At 41.0% G+C, this 26,562-nt stretch overlaps 1 protein-coding gene across 2 annotated transcripts in view; it reads left to right on the top strand.

Annotated features, from left to right (window-relative positions):
- LOC133162640 (chemokine-like protein TAFA-1) overlaps positions 1-26,562 on the top strand; it is a 108,193-nt gene that overhangs the window by 43,787 nt on the left and 37,844 nt on the right. Inside the window, exons 3-6 of one of the 2 annotated variants that reach the window (XM_061291979.1) lie at positions 13,846-13,986; positions 19,836-19,960; positions 20,753-20,847; positions 24,527-25,795. In XM_061291979.1, the coding sequence (XP_061147963.1) occupies positions 13,846-13,986; positions 19,836-19,960; positions 20,753-20,782 (296 nt within the window). In that variant the 3' untranslated portion in view covers positions 20,783-20,847; positions 24,527-25,795. Of the gene's footprint in view, positions 1-13,845; positions 13,987-19,835; positions 19,961-20,752; positions 20,848-24,526; positions 25,796-26,562 lie in introns of those variants that run through there. The other variant, XM_061291978.1, reaches the window with a different exon arrangement.

Here is a 26,562-nt window from a genome sequence, read left to right as displayed (position 1 = left end):
GTAGGTGCACATCTTAGTGAACGTCTTAATGCACTCAAGTGTTCACTAGCCGCAAAACTCACTAACTTTGCCGTGCCCTCCCACCTGTCTGTCAAATTAGAAATACCAGACGGAGCGTCTCATACTCAAAGACGACTTTCATGTGCTGTCTGGGCTGACTGAGGACAACCTGGCACTTCAAGCAGGTTTCCTCTGAAAACACTAAGGACATCCCATTGCGTCTGTTCCTGCTTTATTGCGTGTACGGCACATGCAGTTATTTTTTTAATTGGTCTCAAATCAAACAGTTGGAAATCTACAGCACAAAATAATTTGTTGATTTTGTTTCTCAAAATGTCAGTCTGTGTTAAACAGTACCTTCGCTCTTGTGGTCATAAAATTTTCACTTAAAGCCGCAATAACTGAGCTCCACCTGTTCCCCATCTGTCAAAACATATTTTAAAATATGTGACAAATGCAGCTAACATGTTTTAACCACAGAGAGCTCGTGTTAAGCTTTGGAATAATTCGCCACATCACTGCCATTGCAATCCCCTACGTGTGATTATTTCAGCCTCAGCATCCAATTATGTTGACCTGACTCAACTTATTCAAGCTCCTAAAATATCCTTCTCCAGTCCATCATATTGTCAGTTTGCTGGGCAACAAATAATCAATTAAAGAATATTTTATAGATATATGGTAATATTGTCCAGACTGAAGTTGAAGACAGACGAGGGTGAAAATATGACCCAGCACTCGTGTCGGGTGATGCAATCCGATACGAAACTTCAATCAGATCTGAGTATGATACAATATACTTACTGTTTTTGCACTGCCTTTTATCTACACCTGCAGTGCAGCGGGCTAATCCTCTTGTGAGATCGATGCAATGCACGGCAAATTACCAAAAAAAAAAAAAAACTGTGTGGTGTCTTGAGTTTCAAATGAAATGGTCCAAAACCAGCGTGGCGTGTCCACCAATGGCGCAGCCAATGGTGTGATTCAGTTTTCAGCCTTTATTTTTCTTCCCCCACTGATTGAGACTGGCAAACTTGGAGAACTGACAAGGCCTGCTGAGAAATCACTGTGCTGTTTCCACCCTTGAGCTTTCTGGAGGAAAGCTGCATTGATGCGTCTTCCAAAAAAAAAAAAAAAAAAAAGACAGCAAGTTCGATTTACCGGACAGCATGTACTGTAAGTCGGCGTGATTTGTACGAGTCTAATCGTATTCATTATGAAGTTCAAATAAGCAAAGTCTTTCAAAAAGTGAAGGGGACACGTCCCTGGCGTGTCTACTGCTGCCAAAAACAGGTTCATTTCACACTGAGATGAAGGGACAGACATGTCTTTCAACCTGAATATGCTCTTCCATGCTGAGAACAAGGAGCACTTTGAGTATTCAAGAGTTAGCGAGAGAGAGAGAGAGGGACTAAACATACCGGGAGAAAGCCAACGATGCAGCGGCCCAGCTTTGTGAGCCATTTGATCACACTGTGCCGTGAGACGTCGGCGGGGCTCGGCGACGCCGACTGCTCGGGGGAAAGCGTCCTGTCGTGCTCGGGACGATTGGCTGGCGCTCTGAGATGATTTGAGGTGACAGCAAATAAGAGATTTTGCATAATGCTCATAATGCTTCAACTTTTCATAAGTTCAGCGCGGCATTAAGCTTTGCATTTCAAGTCTTTTAACAATAGTTTTGCCACAACGCTCAACCATCCAGCTGAGCTGAGGTTGAAAGTGCAATTTATCACAGTTTAAATCTGATGAGTCCCCAATTGAAACATTGGACAATTTGATAGAAAATGTAACAACACAGCGGTAGACCTCCTGAAGTGAAAATTATATTTTGAATAATGACTTACGCAATAGCCGCCTAGCTGTGTTGTGACCCCGTTCGGTCTATACCGAGTACTTGTCGATCACTCCCAAATGCCGAAGTCACACTGTAAGGAAAACAGACAAAGCTATTTCTCTGAGAATGTTTGCTAATAGTCTCATTGAAATTGAGATTCCACATCTTAACCGGGGGTCATAAACACACAAGCTTAAAAAAAAAAGAAGAAGGCAAAAAACAAGCTAGAAAAGGTCAGAGAGCGTTCCGTCTGCCAGTCTCCAAGTCGTCCTTTTTCAAGGTGAGCTCGCCAACGCCACCATGATTAAGTGTTTGCTGCGGTATAATTAAATGGTGACCTTTGAACTCAGACGAGACCTCAGATGCATATTAAGATGGCTACTCTGGATATATTCTTCCAAGTTATAACCCAGACGTGCACTCGCACGTGCGTGCGCGCACACACGGTAGACCGCCTTTTAATCATCACCTTTCCTAAGTCATTAAAGAGCACTCACCAACATCACCTTTTGATTTCCACAGCCCATAAATACAAGGATTATCTCATTTATTTTCAGTTAATTATTAGAAGAACCGTAGAGGTGGAAATAATGAGGACAAGGCCAGAAATGCTCTTCAGGGAGTAATTCAAGGATCTTGGCTTACGCTTTGAATGAAGATACGTTTTTTGGTTTTCTTTCCAGAGCTGTTAAACGGGTTTATTGAAACACCTGGACCAACAAATAAATATATTCAATCTACCTCCACTGTATGAAATTCAAAATTTAAAAATTTGTACTCACATTTTGTACAATATTCACAATATTTTTTTATTCTAAATTTTGCGTAGTTAGGCTTGGGACTGAAATGTCACCAGATATTTTTAAGTATCAACTAAAGACATCACCAGCGCACACAAAAGAAGATGAAGCACGTAGTTAAAGTTACTTTTTAGCTGCCCTTTAAATGCGCTCATCATGTCATAAATTAATGTCGTCATCACTTACATAGTTAATGTCACACGTCCAATTAATTCTCTCCGCCGTTATCCTGTCTTTACCTTTACAATTATAAATTACCACCCAACACTGGCTGATAGATCAAGACTGTGAGCGGCCTTTAAATTTTCAACCAATGTAATCAACGGTAAAAAAAGAAATAGAAAAAAAAAACAGCCGTTAATCTTAGTCGCAACAGAGGGCAGAGTAAAGGCGATCAATAGCGTTATCTCACTTATCTTTGTCTCATTGTGTGATGTATGTAGTCGAGAGTACGGGCCCACAAAACAAGCTCAGTGCATAATTCAACGCCAAACGTAGCTTATCGAGAGATGCGAGGGGGATTGGGGTCCGGCTCCCCATTAGCTTCGGAACCGCGCAATGCCTTAACGAGAGATTTAGCGGAATCTATTGTGATGGACGGGATTTGCGACTGACGCCCACGGTTGATATTTATTTACCGAGTGCACAGGAAATACTTTGGTGACATATTATGTTTCATTTGATGTTTCCTGCCTCTGTCCACCACGGTATAGAGTGTCTCCTGCGCACCGCCGATAAATCACTTCCAGCCGGCTTATTACAAGAAATGAAGGAATTCATCATGGTGACAGTTGGCTGTTGCGAGCCTTCATTCTGACTGATTCATTAAGATTGAGAAAAAAAAGTTGTTTGATCGGGAAAATGTCGGTGTTGCTCGCCGCCACCCACTGTTCGAAATGGCCAAAATCATCATGTTGTTTTTTACGATTACAAAATATATTCTCATAAACTATTGGGCAAAATGAACAAAAAATGAGCTATTTAATTTGAACACAAAGTAATAAGTAGCACCGGTAATAAAATAAACAAGGTTTTGTATTCTGTGTAGGGAGGGAGAGAAACAATATTTTGTAACCTCATGTGATTTCGTTGTTTGCAAATTAGCCATTATTATCATTCTGTTTTGCACGGCTCAGCATCAATACTTTCATAACTTTCCGTTTTTACTTTTTGAGTGACAGTTTTTTTCCGCTTTGATGAGATACTTTACAATGGTTGGTAACAAATCCTCCGCCATGCTGGCGAACAGCACGGGGGATCCCCATGCTCTGTTGTTTATCTCTGAAAAGAGAATTATCAAATAGAAATCCAAGAGCATTAGGAAGGCATTGTAAAGGCCAACGAGTGGCTCATTCTTTTGAAGGAAAGGATGTTGGGTTTCAGTTAAAGAAAACATTTTGTCAAGCTCAATGATGGACATCCTTTTTCATCAGTCTTATATAGCAATCATCTTTGAGTCCTTTCATCTTTTTTATCTTTTGGCTACATCTGAGAATTTTTCATTATTTAACCGTTTTCTTTGTTTTGTAAAGCTAAAACTTCCAACTCAATCAGGAATACAACAAAGCTGACTACAATTCAGTTTTAAAACTATAAATTTGGTGTCGATAAACTGACAAGTGTAAAAATGTTAACGTATCTCATCTGTAATGTTTACTATACATACAGTATTTCAAAGTTGATAGCCAGAGGAGGTACTTGCAGTTTAGTAACTTACAAACCTCAAGTCTGAGTTTTTACGAAACCCAATTACATCACAAACTTCATTTCAACCTCTTTTTTTTTTTTCTAAACCTTTATTCCCACATCAACAGAAAGTTGTAGCGCCTTCAATACTTTTTGTCTCACCCTGTTTATTTGCTTGATCCAAGACTTCAAGCTGATACAAACCAAGGGCCAAACTCATCGTGCATTGCCAATTTCAACAACAAATGAGTCCAAAAAGGCCACATGCCAAAAGTGAAAGTTATTCACTAACTTAAACCCAAAAGCAAAGCAGGCAAATCTACTTTTGCCTCTACTTCTCAGGAATTCATTCATATGAATTGTTCTCTATTGTGAAAACAGGAATGGAATGAACTATAAGTACCCAGAAGTCATACGTTAGATAAGAATGTCAAAAGGGAGCTACCTTGGATTTTCTTCTCTGAGCAGCCATCTGTTGCCGAGCCTTGCGTGCATCTCTGTTTGATTTGTAAGTGTGAAGCAGCTTGCAATAATGTCATAACAAAGTATTCTATTTCGAGTCCATAGGTGTTTGGGTAATAAAGTGAACATTAATGTACAAATGACCTCATTACGGAGTTATGAAAAAAAATGTGTGAGGAAAATAAAAAAATGTCAAGACAACTTTTAGTCACCATCTAGGAGCATGCACCCGTCCATGCCCATAAATGCAATGGATGGATGGATGGATGGATGAGGTCGGGCAGACAACTATGGAAGGAGACCCGGTGCTCTTCATTGCCCGTCTAGACAGGCTGTCTGCTTGTCATGAGACAATCACTTATCTCCCAATCGCCGTTCGGAATGTAAGCAGCAGCACCTCACTGGCACTGAACAGTGAAATGAAGTCGCAAACAACTTTGACAAAGTAAAAATGTATACCCTGCTGCTTTTGGCACTTTATTGGTTCAAGTGTATCTTTTTCGAATTTGATGCACTGTATGGAGGTGATGCTTAACAAAAACGGTACAATCGGTGAATAAAAAGTAGAAGGTTATGCTTGCTTTGAAAATTGAATACAAACATATTTTTTTGATGATGAAATATTAACCCAGTCAATAAGAGATTGATTTTACTTGTACGCTCTTGCTCGACCCTTCTCGACTCTCTCTTGGCATTCAAGTTCAAGCCCGCTTTGACGTTCAGCCGTATTATTTCCCAGTCCACCCTGCTGGCATTGATTGAATTTACAAGTGTGTAGGAGCAAGATCCAGGTTTTTATTTAATTGTAACTTTTTGGTTCTCAAATTAAAAGTACAAAATCTGTCAATATTTCAGTTGGGCTCTTATTCAATAATTAGTCATAAGTCCCTTTTCTTATGTTTTCATATAAAGATGAAAGTAACTACTTTGAAATAATAGTTTCATTGAAAATTCTTCACAACCCAGAATGAAGCATGAAAAACTCAACCAAAAGTGCAACCTCATAGGGGAGGAAATGTCATTGTCTTTGTCACGTCTGTTGGGATGTGAGATGGATTCTTTGTGATGATAAAGTCATCAATCATCCCTTGAATGAATCCTCTCGCACATTCTTGTGGTGCAAGCAATGGAGCAGCCTCATTTTTCTCTATTGTAGCCTCAATTGAAAGAGATGAGACAGAGACTCTCGTGTTACCGCATCGAGATATTATCTCCCGCTTAAAAGCTTATCAAGCCGACATTAATGATACTGACTGACTGTTTTATATTTTGATGGATATCAATGTGAGTGAGCTGATTTCCCTTTTTTTTTTTTTTTACACCTTTCTCCAATCTTGGTAATACAACCCATTCACAGACCATAACACTGCGTAGCAACTCGGCCCCAACTCGTCTCTATTAACGTCATTTGTCATAGCCATGGTTCTTTCCCACAGGTAGAGAAACAATTCCAGCACACTGTGACATACAATATCAAAATAGATTATCATTGTCCGATGTCAACTAGCTCGCGGTTAAGCAGTTGTACATTGCTGTACTCTCAATAGCTTCCATTCCAGATCCCAATAGGACCGCAGAATTCTATTTACAACGCAATACGTCTTTATTTATATGGCGCTTTCACGAGACCTGTAGCGGCAACAAAACGCTTTACAGAACATTACTATTCGGACCGACGTACAAGCCGTGTTGTGGTTAGAAGGATTCACGTTGGCAATCAATAATCAAGAGTATCCTTCACTCTGAGGATATTCCATCTATTCATTATGGTTTCCTAGGCCTTCTCTTTTTTCCCCCCCCCCTCAGTCAGCATTCACCTGTCCTTGCCGCAACCAAGAACAAGGTCGCTCTGGAAATGTCACATTTGACACGACCACTTCTCCGTGTTTGGCTCACAAATTTTTCGATCTCTCACTTGGACTGATCATCTTGCGGAAGAGAGCCTTCAGTAAAGTGATCGATACCATATCTGCTCATGAATGCATCATTGAAAAGCCAATATCCATGTTAATAAGGGGGAAAGTGAGCTGTTTGGAAGAAGAGAAAAGAGCAACGTGTGCAAGAAGTGTCAGCTTTTTGTAGTCTTGACACACTGGTGGCCAGAAACCAAATGGACTTGCAATCACATGGGGATGCTTGAGTGGACAGATAATCAAGGCACAAGTGGAAGGTTCTCACACTACTTGTCTTGATGATATGTCGGAACAATGAAACTGGAGCCGAGCCATGATTCGGATTGAAGAAGCAACAAACAGGCGGAAGCCAAACGGCAAATTGAAATAGTGGGCCGAGGAAGTATGAAGAAGCTACAATGGAGAACGGTTGTGGCAGGTTTGTGGGCAATTTGATTATGGTGATGAGGTGCAAATGGAGCAAATGTGGCTCGGCACACCTGTCTCCATTTGCTCGGACACTCCCGCAAATAGAGAGAAAGAGAGAGAGAGCTACTGGACTGTGGAGAGTTTCGTAGAGGGAAGATGTTGAGGCCATGTGCAGTATTTCGGGCCAGTGAGCCAACTCTCGTACCTAAAAGTAAAATGTTAGGTTTTTAGGGGCGCCTTATAGTCCGGAAAATACGGTATTATATTTTTTATAAATATTAATATAATGTACAAATGTGTAGTTGCCAAGTTGTTGCATTAAATTGTTTCTAACCAACCCACCTCCTCACCCCTCCCCTCATTATTTGCGGTGAGGCCTCCAAACCCGATTTTCACACTGCTATTTAGAGTAGTAATATTTTTTAACATCTGTTTTCACCGGCCACGCCCACAGCATTTTAGAGTGGACAGAGCGAGTAGTTTTTTTTCACAGATGTGTGCTTCACTAATTGAGTGCATGCATTGTTAGCAAATGCCACCCAACGTGAGTATAATGACATTCACAGAATGGAATTCATCTGTGTACCACTTTATTTTAGCGTATATTGGCTATAGCACACGCTCTGTGCAGTAAATTGTACAACAGCTCTGCATACATTTTTAATGTGTGATACTATACGTATGTAATGATAGTTGTCAGCCGATGCATTATTCACAATACTCAATGTCGTAATCCACCTCGTCCGATCCTAAATGTCTCACTTTTAGAGCCGTTGTAATAGTCGTGACCATCATCTGTATGTCAATACTTATTTGCGCTTGCTTCACCCCCTCCCCCCAGTAAATATTCCAGTCATGTCAGTTTTTATTTTTACAGCCCAGTATTCCAAATTTACAGTGGATGGCACGGTGGACTTTATGACCTCCCCTGTTGCTAGAATCTCGTTTTGGAAAAAGGAAACACCCCCCCCCCCAAAGACATGGGGGTCATAAATGTCTGATAATAGCAAAGTCTGCATCACAGCAAACTATCAAATATCTTGTTAGAACTTTATTTGCGACTCTTTTGAAAAACTTTCAGCACGTCCACCTTTTGGTGGAAATGGAATAACGAATTAAGCATGGTATTGGAGCAGTTTTCTTCAACACAATGCCAATTTCTAAAGGGTATTCAATGGCGTCATTCAAACGGGCAGTTTGGGTTCTTTCAAATGGGCAATTTAGCTGCTCATTTCGCCATCCAGCGCTCTTTTACAGTGCGCAGTGACCTGTGTCATATGGACGTTGGCTAGAGTTCAGGCCATGCCAACCAGACGATGGGGTGCATTAAAGCATAAAGATGTGGAGGCGCCCGCTTGTACATTTGGCATACAAATGTTTGTGTGCTATTGTGACGACATAATGGAGTGAGAGAGGGTTGAAATGAATTCATCAAAGCATTTGCCACGTTATATCATTGATGTGACATTGTTTCAAATGATTTAGTCCGACACTATTTCTTGCTTCAGCTTCCTGTCGTGTGCAAGTTTTCGCTCTTTCCTGCAGCTTCATCTTGAATATGCAACATAGTATAACTGCCACGCTCGTACAAGAATATCTGTACACCTGAAGACCATCGAACTAGGTTACATCCTGCATATATTAACTATAATCACCATCTTTTTCCTTTTGTGTGTGTGTGGGGGGGGGGGGGGAGTAGCTTCAGAGAACTTTTAATGTGTTTTCTCCAAAGTAGTGACTTGTTTTTGTATGTCTGCCAGCTACTTTTCTAAATCACCACAAATGTAATAAAAGTTAGAATTAACATTTGAACTGTGAGTACCACCACGTGTCTGTCATTCACAAGACTTGATCTTGGCAGTGGGTCCACTTGCCATGGGCCTGAATGAGTCCATGACACAGAGTGTTATATATGCCGGGGTATTACAGAGCCCTTCTTAATCCGCTTTGTCACGCTGTTCCCTCCGGACTGGGGTAATTTCATGGTGCTGAACTGGTATTGATAGAGCTTTGGTAAATGAGGCACGCTGCAATCGTTAACTTTAATAACCATAAAGATGTGAGCAATGGAGTCACATTGGCCCGCAAGAGGAAGCCCATACAGGTGATTAAGAATCGACTTGGGCTGTGGTCCACGTGGCCTTACATCTCTTATTCATACTAATCAAATTACCTGTAAAAGACTTCCGCACAATCATTTCCAGTGTTACTTCTGCCTAATTATTTGCCTACTCAATAAACTGGAGCGAATTTTGATGTTTCCATTGAACAAAACAAAACATAAAAAAGAAAAAAGAAAAATCCTTAAAGGATGTTACGTCTCAAATCTTCATGACTCAACGGACTCCTCGTCTCTCTGACTTGCACTTCCTGTAGACCCGAATCCACCAAAATCATGTCACACCACCTGCGCCACAACTTATACCTGCTTTTAGCGAGTTTAAAGTCGAGACAACTTTGATTATTCTTATACTACCAGAATTGTTGTCAATAATTAATCATCCTTCCTCCCTGAGAACAATTTGAATAGTTTTAATGTGATGCACCAGTAGTTGCAAATTGAAATATCCTCACCGGTCAATGCGATTTGCGTTTCTATCTGCTATATCTGGAGTACAATTAGCATACACGGAAATAGCAGTAGCTGGCCTTCAACACCGAAATGTCATATACATTCTTTAAACCCCCCTTTTACATAATTTCAGAAGAGATGAGTGTCAAACATCATAGAAGCACAGATAAATCTGAAATATCCACGGTGGTCTATTTCTACTCCTCCCAGGGATTTATCTTCCTACACGATCCATTTTAACTGCTGCTGTTACACAAGTCGGCATCTCTAAATGAGGATTGTGTAATTCCTGATAAAATATACATTCGTAACAGCTGCCAAGAGGAGGAACATGAAAAGTTGTTTTCTGGCACTGCCTGCAAGGTCCTCATTTGGAATAGACTCAGCAAAGCTTTGTAGCATGTTTAAACATTATCCTAAGTAATCGGGGGGGAGTGCTCTTGAAGTTCCAACCAAGTAATGAAAAGATAAATTCTTATGCGCATCATTAAACATATGTGCAGCGGGACCACTGGCACAGAACCACTGATTCATCTCTCCCGATGGATCTTTTCTCCCCCCCCCCCCTCCTTACTTATATAATGTATATTTAAAATTGTAAACCAGTACAATAATACTGAACTTTAATTGCCCTTTTTGGTACACATTTCATCGCATCTTTATTTTCTTCCCTGTTGGGAACTCTAAGTTTACCAGCACATCATTTTCAGCGCTCATTTTGTATGCGGCACCGATTCTGCCCCCTGATGCAAACTTTGCACCCATTGCACGATAACGAAGTAAGTGGCTGCTGTGGCTTCACAATAAATAATTCGGATATAACTTGGAGTGGGTGGACTCAGCCGCGTTTGGCAATTTAGTTTAAGCACGTTTGATTGAATTACATACGTAGACAAACACACACACACACGCGGATATATGCCTATATATGTGTGTGTATACAGTGTATATATATAATGTGTGTATATATAGACATATATATAGTAGTGATGCAGATGGAATTACAAAGGCCATTCAAGCAAAACACAAGCTTGATGTTTGAAGCAGCATCTGCACGGTTTGAAAAACAAAAACAAGAAACTCAGCTTGCAGGTGGAATAGTTTCATTTTCACATGAGTGCACACCAATTAAGTTGTTTAAAATTAGTTCTTGGGGGTCTGCAGTTTTCCTCACTGCTCTGTTTATTCCCTTGGCTATACAGTATGTTAATATTTTGATAACTGAGTGATAAAAGCTGTGAAGAAACGAAGATGGCAGAAAAATGCTAGCTGCTGAGCTCTTGGCCACGGAACATATTGTTGATTCTGATGCCAATTATTCTGAATTCCTTTTTCGAGCACTTTCGAAAATTAGATGGTAAACATTTTTTTTTTTTTACTTTTACCCTGTGACGAATGCAAAACCATCATTTTTAAACGCTGCTAATTTGGAGTAGTCTCTTCAACGATGATACTGGATTATTTCTATTTGCACATCACCTCTTTCCGCAACAATTTTTTTAATACAAAAAATTCATGACATGACCGATTGCTCTTCCTCTCCGACACCCGCTTCCAAGATTTACAAGCTTTTCTCATTAACAGCTTTTAATTGGCTGTTGGACTAAGCAGAAAACAATGAGGCATTGATCTTCTTAAACATAATCACCTCATCCAGTCATTCAATGGCTGCTGTCACTGAGGGCCACCGAGAGAAAAATGACCAGCCAATGGCCCTATCGATGCCCTTCACTTCCCCTCAGTAAAGTCTGGAGTGCAAAGCCACCCACTCCATCTTAACAGGTTGGCTTAACCCCTTTTGCTGTCTCATAGGCTCAGAGGACAGCATCCATCACAGTACACGCACTCACGTGGCCCGACAGCCTAAACAGCGAGCAATTAGCGCTGAACAGTAAGCAGCAGAATAAAAAAAATAATAATTCAAATGATGTCACAGGCTGTCAAATAACCAAACCAATGAGCATCAAACAGCTGCAGCTCAACAACAATAGTGTTTAACAAGATAAGACAAAAATAAACATGATCTTTCTTTTTAACTTTCCTATTAGGGTCATTCACAAGTCAACAGATCTGTAAAGTTAAAACGTTTGATTAGATCTCATCAGATTGTACAGCATGTTGGTGCTGGTGAGATTCGATAAAAACATTTCCCATAACTCAATAAACGCAGTAAAATCTTAAAGTTTAGTAGTCACTCTTTCAACAAAAAAATCAACGCTACCACTCCTACTTCAGCCTCCCCCATAATATATGTGGCGCTTTGGAATTGATTAAAACAATTTTAATTGATTTCTGTCCTAATGCTTACTTCTTTAATTCGTTATTACCGTATTTTCCGCCCTATAAGGCGCACCTAAAAACCAAAAATTTTCTCAAAAACCAACAGTGCGCCTTATAGTCCGGTGCGCCTTATATATGGACCAAATTCCTAAATTTAAACTGGCCCAAAGCATTGTGTCATGAAATCAATCATAAGTGGCCCGCTGAAGACTATGAATCATGACTCAAAAAGACTATGGATCATTATTTTATGATTATAAAGTAATTTGTTCCGTCTGAAGTTGAAATAAAAAAGATAAAATGGAGAATGATTTGATTTGGATTAAAAATCTCACATGATGCATTAATGGTGCGCCTTATAGTCCGGTGCGCCTTATATAAGGATAAAGTTTTTAAATGGGCCATTCATTGAAGGTGCGCCTTATAGTCCGGTGCGCCTTATAGGCCGGAAAATACGGTACATGGAATTCTCCAAAGTCCCCCAACGGCGTGTTGATTTGCTGCTCAGATGTATTCTTTAATATTAGTCAAGAGAAAACATTTTAATGAACAACAAATGTCCTTGTGTGACATTTACAGGTCAGAATGTGTCACGAATGACAACAGCGCGAATGTAAAGAGAATTTAATTGATTGGGGAATAAGGGATGTCTGTTGTCCGTTGCCTACACGTGTGTGTGTGGCGCTAATCAGCAAAGCATCCCTCGAAAGTTTTTTTGCGGCGGTTGTGATGCAACGTAAACTCCCCGTTTACTCAGCTTTGACTGAAAAGTGAGCACGCAGGTCAAAGGGCTACCAGCAAAATATTCAACAAGCCACCACATGACGGGCTTTGGGGCTTTAGCACACTCATGGGAGTTTTTTTTGTCCCTCTTCTATTTTAAGAGTCCGTGTTGTGCCTTGTCCTGCTCGAAAATGCCCAACAAGCATTGAGAGAGGTGCATTAATAGTGCATGACGCAGCCAGCAGTCCAGCGCGACTGCAAATGTTTGCCTCGTAATCCAAGATTCAACGGCCTTTGGTCTGACCACACAAGACATTGATGGAAATAGGAGGGAAAAAAACCTCAGCCGACTTGTGTAATTCCTCTCAAACATTTGAAGAGGCAATTTCAGCCCCCCCAAAAAACACACACTGCTTGTTGTAGAGTATAAATGGATCTTTTCACTGCAAGAGCGAGTAAGATACAAACATTTTGGTTTCTGCTGTTTGTTGACCTTCCCCTAATCTGTATGCGTCTCAGTCTGTAGCTCGCAGAGGGCACATGTAAGATCCTGTTATTCTTCCCTCTTTTCTTCTCCTATCCTGGGATGGCTTCCACTTTAATTGTTGGACGCAGGTGTCTGTTGCAGTGGCTGTCAAGAAAAGATAAAGAGTTTTTCCCGGGGCGCAAGGAAAGGGGAGTGCATTGATGGAGGGCCTCTCTCCCGCAGCTCCGCCGGCCGCATTAGCCCGTCGCTTTATAATTGTGTGAAGGGGGCACTTCCAGTGGCTCCCTCATTACTCACTGGCATGGTCGCTACCTGGCAGGCTGACACACCTCGTCCTCTAGCGCTCTCTCACTTCTTCCAGGATGTCCCTCACCTCCATCAGTCCTTCCCATGGGGCGATCCGCCTTGTATTGTTATTTTGACCCAGAACCCCCATTGGCAGAAATCCCCTTTTCTTCTCACAATATATTTTTTGACATTCTCCTTTATCAGCCAGCATACTATTGTACTGCCTTCACGCTGAGTGATGTCACCCATGGCTTGGAGTTAATGTTACAGTCTGCTAGTCAACCTCTGAGATTTCAGTGCAGCAGTATGATTACATTTTGGTGGCATGTTTTTATTTTATTTTATAACAAGGTGTAATTGTTTATTTGTTGTCCATTTTTTTTTTCCCACAGAGGGCGGTACGTGTGAGGTGATCGCAGCCCACAGATGCTGTAACAAGAATCGCATCGAGGAACGCTCTCAGACCGTCAAGTGCTCCTGTTTACCGGGAAAAGTGGCAGGAACAACACGCAACAAACCTTCCTGTGTGGATGGTGAGCAAGAATATTTCGCACTTCTTGGAAATTACACAAATGTGTCACAAGCGAAGGTCTTTAAGAGTGTTCTGAAATGACTCCCTTGATAATAACACTCCACACTTCAAAATAAATATAAGACATGAGAAGATGATAAATAAGTGCATGACTATTTGAAAAAGTAAAATAAAAACTATAAAATACTAAAAGAATAAAATAAATAAATAAATAAATTTTACTACCCCATGTCAAGATGGTTAGAATACTCAAATAAAAAAAAGGTGAATACAATTATGCATTTCTCATTTTTTTCCACTCTATTCTAATAATAGTCAGAAAGAGATTCTGTGCTCCCGGGCATCAAGTGGTTGATCCAGCGTTTGTGAACACCTGAGCAAGGAGCGTGTTGCAGAGCACATGGCCCACGGCAGATCAGGCTGATGGAAATGAATAACTAATAAACAAGTCAGAGAAGCTTCAGGCTAGTGCACCTGAATTACCTCAGCTGAAGAAAACAATCAGGCTCAGGCACTTTTGTGGGGAGAAGTAAAAGCAGGGAGGGACTCTCAAACAAAACTCACCAACCGCAATCTTTTGACCTCAACTCCAGCAGGATGTTAAAATATTTACCTTGGTGAAAGAAAGATGCAATGAATTTAAAACATCAAGTAGGCACACTGTTATTTTTGTTTTAATATGTAGGTCAAACAAAAGTGATGAAGCAAGCTCCCTGAGCCTTGAATCTTTTCTGGGGGAGGAATTTGGTTGAACAAGTTTTTACCACCCCTGTTGAACAATTAGTGAATATTTATTTTATTTTTTTCTCGCTTACCTGGCAAAAACTTTACTTGAAAAGGAGAACCGAACAGTTGGAAGCCAATTGATCATAAGTGTGTAAGCGATCTCACTCTGTGAGTCTTTAACATTCAGTGGAAGATGATGAACAGCACATGCATGCTGAGTAAAAACTCTTCACCGATTCATGCAAGTCAACAAACTGATGCGTGACGTGCCCCAGGTGAACATCGCAACAATTTACTCTCAGTACAATTCTGCAAAAACGGTACTGTCACGATACAATTTTTTTTTTCATGACCATCTTTTAAAAAAAAAAAAGAAATTGACTCCGTGCTGATTGAACATGGGAATTTGAGACTACAGGATATGCTGCAGACTTGCAAAAAAAATTCATTCTGTTTCAAATAGAAGTTAAGTCAAATTAAGAGTACCTCCAAAGATTCAGGCACAAAAGTAGAAGCTGTTGTTAACACGTATCGCCTCAGTGGGTCCCTGATGGCCACCACTCCCCAGGTATTAACAGTAGTAAGACGAGAAAACAAAGCTAGGCTGCAACAACGACTTATTTCTAAGTTTCTCATCGACTTAGGACCTCATCTTACTGTTCCCATGTGAGCAGTTTTATGAATTCAGTGTGCTTTGATTACTCAACCAACTCAGGGTCTGTCATTGACAATTGGCTCTGTTGCGGCCTCTCTCAGCATTCCCGCACAATTTCTTGGTGAGCTGCAAATGCTTGCTTCAGTTGAGATTGAAGCTTCTTGGCTGAAGATGGAGAGATGTGACGACAGCGTGTGCGGGAAGGCGTCACGCTCAGTAGGGGTCTGCTGTCAGATTATCCCTGTAGTGGGAATTGATTATTAGCTTTGACAGGGAGAACTATGTCCCAGTTATGTCACAGCCAACGAGGCTCTTAGTGAAGAACATTCCTTTTAACAAGTCAAACGCTCATATCTCCGAAGCCTGGCACGTCATCGCACTTATCCCGGTGGATGTGAAATTGAAGCCTCCAGCCATAGTTTGGACAGCACCAAAAAGGTGAAAATTGCAAGCACGCGTATTAATCTCCAGCACAGGCTGGCGGATGTCCTCACAAGACACTGGCTACCCCGGCCATGTTGTCACGTCGCTGCCGTAGCAGCAAACTCGCAACAAGAGGCGCATGCAGATGCCCGCTCATCGCTGATCACTGATGGGGAATGAACCCTTCTGTTGTGCCGCGGGTGCATATAGCCGAGCATGACAGGTTGTCATGGTACATTTAAGATACATCCGGGGGCGGGGGGGCGGAGCCGGGGTAGCGAGGGGACACACATGGATGGCAAGTGAAAGAAGGAAAGGGAAATGCTCTGAATATTACACTGCTGGTCAAACAGATGGTGAAATGTTTGCCCGCAGTACAATAGAATGTGGAGGACCAGCTCCAAAATATTTGTATTTTATCTAATTGTGCGTGGCATGGTTTGACCAATAAAGCCACTCCATGCTTTGGATGGTTCAAATGACTTCTTTACAGTTTGGAATATTCCAAAATAATAGCACCAGGAATAAATGTTCAATTGAGTCAATCTTGCTGCAGATATGACGATTCACATCTGAAATGAACAGAATGAGCCCATTATGAGTTTCAAATGGTATCATTAATAATTGAGAAGGATTGTCTCACATGACGTCCGCCACTTTCACAAGCGCCGTGCTGATTTGTCTGCCCACCTTCTGGATCGAATACATCAGTATTGTTTTGCGCCTCAAATTAGACCTGCTTCATGAGTGTCTATATTCTAGTCGGTGATCTAAACTACTGGATGAAAATGACAAAGCACCTGCTACTTTCTGTCACCAAGTTCTCACATGCCTTAGGAATGGAAAACCAAAGTTACCTTGGATTTATTTTGATTTTCTTTCATCAGGTAGAGCCAATTGCTTGACTTACTCCCAGTGCAGGATTGCCACGTTACATCAGTGGCACGTATAATGGCTTGTGCACTTTTATATGTAAATTAATCTCCACTGATGGAAAAAAAAAAAAAAAATCAAGCGGGAGAGAAAAAAAGCACATTTTTTCAGATCTTTTTTGCAGCCATTCATTGAAAGGATGTCAACCATGCTCTCAGCGTCGTGCCAAGTTAAAAAGACATTAACTATTCATTAAACCCAGGGTCACGTAGTCCCATTTTGACACATACAGAAATCAATTCTCCTCGTCACACATCACGATGTTCAAACATTCCACTACCTGGCAGGGAGGAACGTGCGACACGCTTCCATCCATCGCAGCTCTGCTCTGTCGCCATTCATCTGACGGATGCACTTGTGAAAGGTTCTCATCTATTCATGTTTATCAATTGAAGTCGCACACTCGCTTGTTTTGTCCGACAAAGCGACCCGCAACTAAACATCTTGAATCAAACGCTTGTTTGTCTTTTTTTTATCTGTGTATTCCGGAGGCCCATGCATCATGTTTGTACACGACTTGTCCGGATGTATTAATGGCTGATCCTGCCAGATCCAGACAGCCACAGCATTTCAAGACATTATTTTGATTCCAGCTTTCAGGATCAGCTTAGAAGCAGCCACCAAAACGGAAAACAGTAGCAGCACATTGAAAGAGAGAGAAAGCATATATTTGACAAGACCTTTCTTTTTTTTTTTTTTACATTTTAAATAATAACCGTATTTCAGGATGAATCACTCTAATTTCAAAGCTTCCCTTTCCATTTTTTTTCCCATTGACAAGTGACTTAATTTGTCAACATTTCAATTTGTGTACTTTCTGCAAACCATTAAAATTGTGTGGCATTTTCACTAAATGTCAGTATATTTAATTAGAGGACAATTAAAGAGTTCATAATTAAATTACTAATTGGCCATCAAAATGTCTCTTTTACTTTCGTGACCCTAAAATGATTACATTAAATGCCAACGTGTTGTTAACAACATTCTGATTAGATAAACTCCCCTCTGAGCCACAATAAGAGGAGTTTGATTATAGATTTTAATTAAGATACATGATCAAATATAACCTACTTCGATAGGCAATGTTGGACCCTCGACTGTCGGCCCATGGCAACTAACAGCGCAATATTAACTGTTGTGATAAAAATAGCAATAATGTTGAGTTCAATATTTTTATTAGACTGGTAAATATTGTTTTATATACACGGTCAGTTTTTTCAGCATTTCTGCAACCAGATTCACCTCAAGTGTTAAAATATGTGTGGATCAAATAATATCAATCGAAATATTTTCTTTCCTTGTAGCAAATACATATCGGCAACTGTGTTTTATTGCCTTGGAGTTGCATTTTTCAGTGATTTTTTATGAACACAGGCACAGCGCCTTATTATGACTTCAAAATGTTTTGGGCTCGGCGGATTTAACAAAAATGAGATGCGGTCAACACACGACCTTTTGCTCAAGCAAGCGAATATCATTGTGCAGCAAACCGTCCTTAGGTTCACCTGACATTTCCTCCAGTAATGTTCTGAAAAATAATATATTGCTGACTGGAGCCCTCACAAACCAAGTTAACAAGTTTTGCCGCAGTATCCATTGGTTGGTTTTACATGTAAAAATAAAACTTCATATACATTTCATGAAACCCACGTTCAAGTTTTCACAGTCTTTCAATTTTAGAACCACAAGTTCATTTTTCCTTCCTTGCATTTTCATCTAAAGCAAGTTTCCATATATAATTACCGTATTTTCCGCCCTATAAGGCGCACCTAAAAACCTAAAATTTTCTCAAAAACCAACAGTGCGCCTTATAGTCCGGTGCGCCTTATATATGGACCAAATTCCTAAATTCAAACTGGCCCGAAGTATTGTGTCATGAAATCAATCATAAGTGGCCCGCTGAAGACTATGAATCATGACTCAAAAAGACTATGGATCATTATTTTATGATTATGAAGTAATTTGTTCCGTCTGAAGTTGAAATAAAAAAGATAAAATGGAGAATGATTTGATTTGGGTTAAAACTCTGACATGATGCATTAATGGTGCGCCTTATAGTCCGGTGCGCCTTATAGGCCGGAAAATACGGTACTATATAAAGTTGTTTTCCATCTCAAGTCAAATTAGGATTCACATTGTGAAATGGAAACGTCCCAAAGTTCCCTTCGCGTTCCCTTGAGAAGAGCAGCAACATCAGTAACATTTAATGTGATGATGAAACACTTTTCCTCAAGCTGTCTGCAATTTTTATTCCTAACAAGAACATCCTGCATATGGTTGATTTTGCACCTCCTAAACAGCTGAATGAGTGTTGCTGTCAATTATATTATTTTTTTCCCCAAGAAATGATATAGTGAGAAAAACACATTGGATGATGGAGCAACACGTGCTAATTAGTGAGAATCGTAAAACTCCATGAGAGAATCCAAAATTCTGATTCACAGCTGCTTTCCTGAAAATCTTGTTTAGACATTCAAATATCCTGCAGCCGTTATGTTTACATGTCTTGAACTCTGGTTGTGCATTGTAATTTGCTCATATTCCAACGGTGACCCACATTGTAAACAAAAGCGAAGAAAGTTTTACTTTCAAACCAATTCCACCATTTGACCCTTACATGTCAATGTAAGATAGAAAAGCCGTAGTAGAAAGCCGCTGTCTCCAACATGCTAATTATTTGTCCAAGATGAATATTTTAGCACGTATACTGTACTCATACAAGGAGGGGGGAGATGAGCGCATATTTGTTTTTGTCAAATAGCCGGCAGATGAATTGAGTCGATGTTAAATGAACTCAATGAGATGCTTTTCAAAATGAGTTTACCCACCCTGGAAGTACATGACAAAAGGATTCATTTGCATTGGAATGAAACCAGATGGAATGGGATGACTTGGAAAATATTGACTTACAAGTGTTAGTCTTGAGGTATTTTCTACAATTTGTAATGGTGAACTGGTACCAGTTTGTGTGGTACTGGTTTTTGTGATGATGATGATGATGATGATGACCAAGTAGGATATTTTACAGTCTCCATTCGAGTTCTGGCAGAAATTCTGTCTACCCTGTGTTCTTGAATGTTTTTGTAAAATAACTCTTTGCTCACCTTCCCTAGCGTCCATTGTAATTGGGAAATGGTGGTGTGAGATGGAACCATGTCTGGAGGGAGAAGAGTGCAAGACTCTGCCTGACAATTCTGGATGGATGTGCTCCTCCGGGAATAAAATCAAGACCACAAGGGTGAGACCTCACCGAATGATGCATCAAATAATTTTGCAAAAATGTCTTTAGGTTTAGGTTTAGATCAGTCTAATAATGCAGACCACCTCAATAACACATGAATGATAAAACTGAAATCATTATTATAAAACTCGGTAAATTCGTGACCTCTGAACATATCCGAGCGTGAAGTGGTCAGTGAGAGGAGGCAACATCTCGGGCTGCACTCCTCACTCAGATAAAGTCAACAGCCACTCTTCCTCATTGCTGCCCTTTGGCTAGCTCGGCTACCGCTGAGCGCCGCTTCCAAAAATAATGACGGGATCTAAGCCCACCGAGCCGGCAGTCGGGCACACCGTGACAACTTGATCGGCCCATTTGTATTCGTTTAACCAACTCGCCCCCCCACCTGAAGGCGATCACCATCTTTTTTTATGCTTAGTGACAATGACTTTGAATACAAGTAGAGTCTAATTTAACGGTGGGGGGGAGCAGCCAGTGAAGGTCACGCCACACGGGGGCCCATTGACTTTCACCAGGCCGGCACAAGCATAAAATCTCCAGAAAGGACTTGACCGAATGCGGTCTTTACGCCAAGGTAGGTGGCATTGCTTTATTCCCTCCAAAGAATGCATCTTAATCTCAAATCTCTCTTTTGCGACAGTCCAAACTGGTTTGAGAATCGAAATTTGGATTTCTTACTACTCAAAATTCCGTGAGTGAGACAAGGCTCAGTGAAATCTTCCAATTTGGTGAGGCTGCTTTTCTATCCAAATACACATCTGTCCTTTTCTCTTGACCCTCTCTTTGCAGAACACCCAGCAGCCATACTCCCCTTTTTAGCTTCCGGAAGCAAAATGCAGAGGAAACGTCAACCGAAATTGAGCTGCATTCTTGCTTCTGTAAAGGTTAGTCTTTCTCAAGATGTTCTTTGTTTTTGCCACTTTATTCGGCCGCCGCTCGCGACAGAAGAGAGACCGAGTCATGTTCGATGATGTCTCATTAACCCAAATAATCGAGTGTGTTTACATGCTGCGCGTGATTAGGCGGGCGTGACACAAATGCGAAATCTGTCACCACCCACAGTACACGTTTATCACGGAGCACCGGCGGCGCATTTAAGGAAGCAACATGGATGCTCATCCTTAAAAGAAACGGTTCTCTCTCTCGCTCATGTAATACGATGGCTCGCCTCTTTCTCTTTGTTCCACGTCCCGTTCTTGTTTTTGGTTCCTTGCACAGCTCTGCCAATCCTATTTGGAACTAATCTGTGACATGCGACTTACTCTTCTTTGGGCGTACTCTCGAGTATGTACGTGTGCTGGAGAACCCCGGGCAGGTGGATTTTATTCTTGTTTTTTGGCTCTTGTTAAAGGCCACTTGATATCGCAATTGGAGCCGCTATCAGGCCACAGGCTCGGTGAAATGCCTTTTATCCCAGCACTCTGCTCTCTTCTTTGATCCGAGTTCCTCATTCGCCCTCCTTTTCCAACCAAATAGCATCATTTGTTTGTTCTACCATAAGCTGGAAAGCCCCCCAATACGGCTTTTGTTTCTTTTCAGAAGGAAATTGACCAGCAGGTTTGCTTTTTTTGCTCTGAAAAGCCTCACCGAAGCACAATGGCGCACACGCACCAGCGTCTGCACCCATTTTCTCGAAATTGCCGTGAACTCTGAATCCAGTGCCTGACATCCATCTTTCTTCCTCTTTTCGTTGTGTTTTTCCAAAAGGGAGTCTTTCTTTGTCTGTAACAGCAGACAGAAAAGGCAGGCAGACTCTTTTTGTTGTCACGGTGACACAAAAGCTGGCGAGCATCTTCCGAATCATTTGCCCAGCGTTATCCACTCCAGTGGCCAATTAGATCAGGCAATTTTTTGTGCGCCTAAACTATTCCACATCTTCATGAAATAGGTTTTTTTTTTGCCTTGCATTTGATGTCTATGCAAGACATGTGGTGAAAGACCAAATAGTGACTTACAACGAAATCTAGTCAACAATGTCGCACGTTCTGTACGCACCAACATGTGAGTAGCCCCAGAGCCTGCTTTAAAAATAGCTCCTCGCCAGTGAGATGCCGCAATTGTTTTTCATGTTGCTTTCTTTGAGATAGATTTATTTGAAAGCCCTTCACATTTAGCAATAGCCAAGAAGTGGCACTTAATTTTATTGGTGACGCACATACAAACCTAATTTGACAGAATTATTTCACCGCCATGATGAACACAATGAATATATTATTTACATTCAGATATTATTACTTATATAAATGTAACGATGAGGCTTTGGCAAAAATTAACACTTTTATACGGTTAGTGGCTTCACCAAAATGATTGCGGCAAAACGTTTCTTTGATGCAACTCATTGTGTTTGTCAGAGTCTTCCATGGTGATGGAAAAGTGTTATGCAAGTGAAAGACCATTTAGCCTTCAGATAGTCAAACATTCATTTCTTATTTGTTTGCTTACATACATTTTTTTTTTCCATTATCAATGTTACTTAAAATGCTATTCAATGGAACTTAAATAATATTGTTGCATGAAATCGTGCTTTTAGACGATACTATTGGCAGCTGGCCCGATTGTTTTCTTAAGTGCTAGAAAGGCTACGGCCATGTTTGCAATAAAACCTTCAGCTTAGGGTAATTGTTTTCGTCTCCTTTGCACTCACTGGCTGAAGTCGGAGTAATTGCAATTGATTGCGGCCGCCGAATTAGAATGCGTACAACTCCCGCTACTTCGCAAATAAAATTATTTTTTTAAAAATCCCCCCACAACAAAGATCATTTTAAGAGGCAAAGGACACATGGGAACCAAGGACACCTTTGTCGGATTTACCACCTACATGCTTGAAGGTTGAAGTGACAGCATTTGCATAGAATCTTGGAGGCTAACAAATCTCTGGTGGATCATATCTGAGCTGGAGAGTGGGCCAGAATATCCAACCAGTTCCAACTACCACTACTCCTTTGACAGAGGTCATTTCCCACTTCATCCTCTTACACATCAAATGGTGATCACACAAGATTTTATTAAAAGGACATCCCGGAGATGAATACTATGTTATTTAAATGATCAATTAGTGACCTTTGAACCTTTGAAGTCATTGTTAATATAAATATAATGGACAAAAGTGACGTTATTTGTCAACCGCTAAATTAGGCTATTTGAATTTGTCTCGTCAAAGACGGGAGATTTTCTTCTTAATAGAAGCCTATGTGCCATCATAATACTTGAACTTGGAATATTATTTGAAGATAAAAGTCAAACCGCAGCGCGACAATTTCAAAAAGCTTTGGCGTACATCATTCCTTTGGGCTCTGAGATGCATCAAATGACGTTTTAACCAAAATCGAGTCAAAGACAGTTTGTCAAAGCGTACATATCTGAAGAAAAATGACTTATTTACCTGAGTCCAACATTCACAACTCAACACTTTCTGCATTTTACCTTTCAAACTGCATCCTTACCGGTTTGCATGTAACATCTGCACATCAATGTGAGCTTTGGTAAGCGTGGCTCTCGGTGTGCCAGAGTATCGCGTACGTCACCTCACGCAATCGTGTACACACACCTGCCAAAGCCTGCTCCAAATGTCACGGCTGCATTGTTGTTGTTTTGGATCATGGGATTTATAATTGGCTCTGTTTACGGGAGACTCCAGGTGTGTTCATCAGAATATAGAAAATAAAATCCGTGAGAAATGACTTGAAAAGAAATACGATGTGATTCTTTCTATAACGGATAGCCCACACATTTATTATTCTTTAATATTTATGTCAATATAATATGCATCATAATTACCGTTCACAAGTAGTGGTATATTCATGCTAGTTTCCATTTCTATTCTTTCTGACTGGCTTTAACGCTCATCATCTGCCTAAAACGTTGAGCCAGTGTTTGCTCGGAGGCTCCATCGTATTTTCATTCTCATTTTAACATAGATGAAGTTAAAACCTCTCCTTGTAGCATACTAGAATACACGTACTTAGGGTTTATACAAATCTCTGCCTTGAGGCAGAAGCTGGAAAGCGAGGGAATTCTCCAGTAATCAAAAGGTTTCACAATACCCCATTGAAATGTGTCCTGGTGTGCAATCTGGACCAAATAAAAGTCCCTGAACCGGAGTCACAGACGGCTCACACTCCACAACGGGGCCGCTGATCCCATTTAGTGAAAAAGTCATTTTGCCAGGATGGAGAAAAAAAAAAAGAAAAAAAACGTCGCTGGGATTAGTTGGTTTATTACGGTGCAGGTTAAGGTCAAACCGGACTGAAGTTGGAGATCAAGGAATAGGCAGCGTGTCGTCACGCTAAGGTTGTGTGAGAAGACTTCACACCGGTGCCTTTGAATGGAAACAGTCGTGCGTTTTGTTTCCTTTTTGTCTAAGCTGTCTGTTTTTAGTAACAGCAGGATGCAGGAGGTGAGACGGGGCTCCACAAAGCACTAAACAGTTCAAAAGCTTCCCGTTGTTTGTGAGACACACCAAGGAATTCCTCAGGGTCTAATCCATGTACACTTTTGTCTCTTTCTATCTAAGCACGTGTGTGTGTTTTCCTCCCTTCTCTTTTCCTCCTCCCCGTGTTTCAGATTCATCCCAGGACCTAACGACGAGCTCCCATCGCAGCACTCTGCGCCAGCCTTTCCTCCTCTCATCTATCCTTTCTCTTCCTGTCGACTGGTGTAAAACTATTACATCCGAGGCTGGTGACTGGATTACCTGGGACCATAGAAAGGATATCCACCTAGATAAAACAGATTTGCTCGCGTGGCGCCAAGGATTTCAAACGGCGCTAATCCCCTGTTTGATCAAGGAGCGCCATGTTGGTGAATCTCCTCAGCCCTACAGCTGGGGCCGGCTTGCTACCAACTCGCTCCTGGTTTCCTTCTTGTGCCGTACGTAAACTGAAGCAGCTCAGTCGGGGTCATTTTGAACATTACGTGAAGACTTTCACCCCGCCGGTCTGAAAAGGTAAAATACGCCGAGAAGACGACGGGCGACCAGAGCATGGAAATAAAAGCACAAAGGCGGGAAATTACCCTGATAACCTTTTCTTTCGGCGTGGATAGCTGCCTTTGTGTTTGACTTGCTGACAAAATGGCTTTGTAGGGACCACGTAGGAGTGAGAAAGAATTAGCCGGCCTGGATGAAGTTAATCAGTTTTCTGCTTTGTGACTCAAACGTCTGTCCCTATGACCTCACCTTTTGCGGTCAATAACGAACTTTTCATTTGACGTCTTGACCTTGAAGGCATGTACATTCTACAGCGCTAGTTTTCTTTGTACGTGAGGACACGTTTGCGTGTGTGTATATAGATATATAAATAAAAGACATATATGGCAGCAAATCCAACAAACTGAAAAGTATATTTAAGACTATTTGGAGCTTAACCCCCACTGTGGTTATCTTTTGTTTGTTTGTTTTCTTCTGGGGTCAAAGTGCGATTCATTGACGTCTGTACTGAAAAAGATGCAAAGTGTAAAAATATAATACGTCATTGGTCATGTCAAGACGGAACATGCCGGTAAAGATGAGGAAAACAATGTATAGGCCTGCCTCACAAAGCAACAGTCTCAGATCGGACACCGTTGACCCCCCCCTGCCCCCCATCCTGAAAAAAAACGTAATTGGAACATGAACGTGTCTCTCGCTGCTGAAAGTGGTCGTAAGTAATCCGTGAACGTTTGCTGTTTCAATGTACTTCTCACATCACAGACTGTGACAATTCAGGTGGAATATTCCGAAACAGAGAGGCGGTATTGACAACTACGGAAAGAGAAATGCTGTTGTCCCCTAGTAGAGAGCCGAGTATATTACAGGAGAGCCTCATGAGAAATAAAAATGCTTTTCTATACTGATTTGCAGTCTCCAGCTCCCTTTCTGCAGTGATGAGGAAAATGACTTCTTGATATGTTGTAATATGGTGTCTTTTATATGATGTATTAACATTGTAAGGAGACGTTTTGCTCGAACGAACGCGCAATCAGCAACAACACACGGAGAATGTGACTCGCGGGCTAACAAACGTGCAGTAAACACACAAACGATTCCGTCGCGCTTCACTTGTGTTATTCCCCTGCCAGTCGCTTGGATTTATCAGGATAGCACATTCGATTCATTCAGGCAATTAGAATAAAGATTTCCAATATCATGCCAGGCCAACTACAAGATCATTTCAATATCTAACCGCTTCTCTTCTCATTTGAGAGGTGCTTCTCTCAGCGGATGCGCTTGTATACGTTCCATCATTGCGCAATGTGTCGAGTTTCAAGCAGCGCTAAAAAGCTATGAAAAAGACAAATGTGACAACTTGGGAGTGAATATCCAGGAGTTGGCAGAGGAATGATGACCTGTTTACTCTTTGTAGTCTCGTATAAAAAAAGATTCATTTGGCCATTGGGCCTCAGTGAGACCATTTTGCCAGTGTCTTGCTGTGAGGATTATGCAAATGTTTGGTGCCTGCATGAATCAGGGAATTTTTTTTTGCCCTTGTACGATTTGAAGTGAATTCTGCCTTTGAGGCAAAAAGGGTTTCTTCATGTTTTTCTTTTCTATACTTTTTAGCTCAATGCACAATAGGAGTCTTGCTGGAGTGGGAGGCCCTGCGCCATTTTATAATGCAGCA

The sequence above is a fragment of the Syngnathus typhle genome, linkage group LG11 (assembly GCF_033458585.1).
Source record: "Syngnathus typhle isolate RoL2023-S1 ecotype Sweden linkage group LG11, RoL_Styp_1.0, whole genome shotgun sequence".
Taxonomy (NCBI): Eukaryota; Metazoa; Chordata; class Actinopteri; order Syngnathiformes; family Syngnathidae; genus Syngnathus; species Syngnathus typhle.
This window is presented reverse-complemented; position numbering and strand designations above follow the sequence as displayed.